Source organism: Octopus bimaculoides, chromosome 2 (assembly GCF_046866305.1).
Source record: "Octopus bimaculoides isolate indiv1 chromosome 2, ASM4686630v1, whole genome shotgun sequence".
NCBI lineage: Eukaryota > Metazoa > Mollusca > Cephalopoda > Octopoda > Octopodidae > Octopus > Octopus bimaculoides.
Genome location: NC_142929.1, coordinates 112,909,356 through 112,913,421, shown reverse-complemented (window position 1 = coordinate 112,913,421; position 4,066 = coordinate 112,909,356). Strand labels below are relative to the sequence as shown.

Here is a 4,066-nt window from a genome sequence, read left to right as displayed (position 1 = left end):
TGTGCTGCAGAACAAAAATATAATTCTGATGAAGCTAAGGTATCAACGACTCCGAATCCTAAAAGGGAGCCAGTCAATAGATTTATATTAATAAAATAAGACATTATTTTATAGTTCTTCGAAGTGTTTCACGAGTGTCTAGCGCTTACTGCTCATTTTGTTTCGGTTATATTCATCCAGGACAAGTGATACGATTCTCTAACAAACTAATAGCAAATTTAACTTTCTAAACTTGTACGCTATTGAAAGTCTATATGTAGCAAATTTAGCATCTTCGATCTACTCGTGGCACTAAATTTATATTTATACACTTTGGATTATCTATGAAAGTGTTCGTAATTTTCTTTGCGTGCGTGTATAATAAAAAAAAAAAAATACTCGTAAATTGGAAGTCATTTAAAATAAACGTACCTGGTCATATACAGGGATCGGCCTAAAACGTCAAAGTGCATGCATGGCTGAGTGGTTCAGAAGCTCGCTTTGAGACCACGCCGTTTCAGGTTCAGTTCCACTGCGCGGCACTTAGGGCAAGTCTACTATATCCCCAAACTGACCGAATCCTTTTGAGTGGATTTGGTAGGCAGAAACTGAAAGAAGCCCGCTGTATATACAGGTCCTACAATCACCGCTTGACCGTATTGTTTATTTACGCCCCTGTAACTAAGCAGTTCGGTAAAAAGAGAAGGACCAGGCTTTAAAAGAAAAAATAGTAATGGTGTTAATTTGGTCGACTAAACTCTTCAAGGCGGTGCTTCCTGTACGCCGAAATCTAGTGAATGAAACAAGACAAAAGGTACTTGCACTTTGAGGAATTATTTGGAGTTTCAAAATACCGAGTTTATTAAATAGAGCTTGGTAAAATATTTAAAAAAACAGGTACAATTATAGCCGTGTATAATCAACAACTATAAACCAAGAACAACGGAATTACGAAAATAGAAAAAAAATATGTAAAAAAGATTTAAATTTTTAAATATTCGTTTAAAAAAAATACATAACATTATGTACTTTCAGAAGAGGATAAAAAAAAAAAAACAAAGATTTTGATGAAATGTTTTTAACAAATACAATTTATCCAATTTGTTTACTTATGACTGAACAGCTCATGTGAATTTTCTGAATTAAATATAATGTGGATAATGCTTGTGAATAAAAGTAGATATAGAAGTACAGCGGAGAATAGTAGTTAAAGTCATCCGTTTCTTTGGGTCCAGGTGAAGTGACCAAAAAACAATATAACGCAGGTCTCGTGCGATTCGTTTGTCAATTGGATCGTATGCACCTTTCAATATTTGTGAAACTTCATTAAAAGGCCTACGTTGTGTAATCACTTCGTACACTACCACGCCGAAAGACCAAATGTCCGTTGTGAAATCATATGGTTTACCGCTGAACACCTCGGGTGACATATATAATACTGTCCCGGCACGCGTGTGTGCAAAACGCGTTAATAATTTCCGAGCGAGGCCAAAATCCGAGATTTTAACACTGAAATTTGTGCTTACTAATATGTTTTGAGGCTTCAGATCCCGATGAATAATATTTCGACTGTGCATATATCGCAAACCGAGAACTACCTGAGAAATAAGATTATATATCTTCCATTGCGAACATGAGCTGAAACGAAAATACTGTATGACTTTGCTCAAATCACCAAAACTGCAGTATTCAAGAACTATGGATAAACATCCGTTTTTATGAAAATAATCATAGAACTTGATAATAAAAGGATGATTTAATTCCTTTAGAACTGATATTTCTTTCATTGCAGATGCTAGTTGTTTTTCATTTCGAACACTTCCAATTTCTTTTAAAGCGTATTGCTTTTTCGTCCAAACGTTAACAACGAGAAATACATTTCCAAATGTACCGGACCCTAATTTTTTCAGTATTCTGTAATAGTTCATAATTTCGCTTGTCTCAAATATTGCTCTACCTCGTCATTTGATTCAATTAGATTAACATTAACTACAAATGTATCATTTATAGTTATTCTGTACTTGTTCATATACACACACACATATGTATGTGTATTAATTAAATATTTATTATTACTGTTTTCGAGGGTACGCAAGTTCGAGTGGAACATTGAAAATAAATATACTCTTGTAACGATGTTTTATAATGAAGGTATATTTTTTGTCGGAAGATGGAAACAATTATCAAAATCATTGGATACCTGGGCGTTCTACGTTCAAATGCTTGCAGAATGTTTCCTTCTCATTTAGTAGGGCAATAATCCATTATTGCTTAACGATCAGGGGAAGTAAGCAACACAAAAGTAGAGTGCGGTAATCCATTTAGGCTGATCGATGGCCTCTGATTGATGTGTGTGTATTAGTCAGAAGGGATTGGTAGTTATGCATACATTTGCAAGGCTATTTTAGCCGGTTGAACAGCCCCGTAGACGTTCCTTTCTTTAGTGGTTCACAAAGTGATATATACCAGTCACGCCAAAAAATAACATTATTTTTGTCTACCACTCTTTTCCCTCTTTCTCTATCTCTCTCTCTTTATGAACGAGAAAATAAACTAGAGTTTGCTTCCATTTAATTTTTTCTTCACCAAGATGTTGAACACGTTTAAAAACTTTAAAAACCATCTTAATTTTATTAAACGAAGCAATTTGTCTGCTTCCTTCTCAATCCTCAGAATCCCCTCCTCGCAACAGGTCTACCCTGAACTGAGAAACGTTACCCTCGCTAGCCCAATAATATTTTTTTATTTCAAATTTTGACACAAAGCCATCAATTTTTAGTGGAAGGGGTTATTGATTACTGTTTTCGAGGGTACGAATGTTCGAGTGAAATATTTAAAATGAATATACTCTTGTATTTGGCCGGTACTATATTTTATCGACCCGAAATAATGAAAGGCAAAGTTAACATCGACGAAATTTGAACTCCAAACGTATAGGAATACCACTGAGTATCTCGTACAACATTGCTAATGATTTCTGCCAGCTAGCGAAATATGTTTTACTTAACAACGAATATAGGAAACCAATTCTAAATATGCTTCCTTTCTTGTTGAATTGCAAGCTTTGCCAAAACTGGCAGAAGTATTAAAGAACGAGTCGATAAACAAAACACAAAATTAAACATTTATTGGTGTGGTACGGGTATAGATGGCTTTACAAATAAATGGACTCTATTTGTAGCTATTTTTTTACTCTTCTTTGAAATCCTTGAATAACATTTGAACTTGTAAGCGTAACTGTGATAAGCTTATTTCCCAGCCACATTGTTCCGAGTTCAGTCTCACTGCGTGGAACCTTGGCAAGTGACTTCTACTATAGCCTCGGGTCGGCCAAAGCGTTGTGCGTGGATATGATAGACAGAAACTAACAGAATCCCGTCTTGTGTGTGTCTGTGTGTGTGTATGTGTGTGTGTGTAGGTCTATCTGTCCGTATTTGTCTCACACCACTGCTTGACAACCAATGTTGGTGTGTTTACGTCCCTGTAAACTAGCGGTTCAGCAAAAGAAATGATAAAGTACTAGGCTTAAAAAATAAATAAAAATACCGAGGTCAATTCGTTTGATTAAAATTCTTCACAGCAGTGTCTCATCATGGCCACAATCTAATGGCTGAAACATGTAAAAGAATTAAAGATAGAATCACACATGCATGTCATTGCTTGCCTTGATAAATTTAAAACAGTAAGAATGGTAAATCAGGTATTGAAATATAGTGAAATTAGGGACTGAAACTAAATTGTGAAGATCATTTGTTGGAGATTACAGCACTATTAAACACCCTATTATCATTTCATTCAAGTGTGCTGACATTAGGAAATTTCCTCTTTATTATAAATACTTTATATTGGCGAGGTGGGTATATAAAATAATTATACCCAGATCTTGTTTTAATCTATTTTCTCTTTATCTGCCACTGTGGGTCTCTAAATACATTATACTTGTAATGTTTTACAGATTCACATGAACATTTATTCAATTTCTTTCGAAATTATTCAAATGAATGTTGAATCAATATTTATCCGTATTTTGCCATAAAATATAATCTGTCTTAAAACTGAAATCTTTAAGGTGTGATAATACACAAAT

General features: G+C 34.5%; 1 protein-coding gene across 1 annotated transcript in view; it reads right to left on the bottom strand.

The window, feature by feature from the left end:
- The window catches only part of LOC106867490 (serine/threonine-protein kinase Nek5), a 5,491-nt gene extending 1,696 nt beyond the window's left edge, over positions 1-3,795 (bottom strand). Inside the window, exon 1 of the mRNA XM_052978611.2 lies at positions 412-3,795. Within this exon, the coding sequence (XP_052834571.1) occupies positions 1,122-1,907 (786 nt within the window). The 5' untranslated portion in view covers positions 1,908-3,795 and the 3' untranslated portion in view covers positions 412-1,121. The remainder of the gene's footprint in view (positions 1-411) is intronic.
- Between the last annotated feature and the right edge of the window lie 271 nt (positions 3,796-4,066).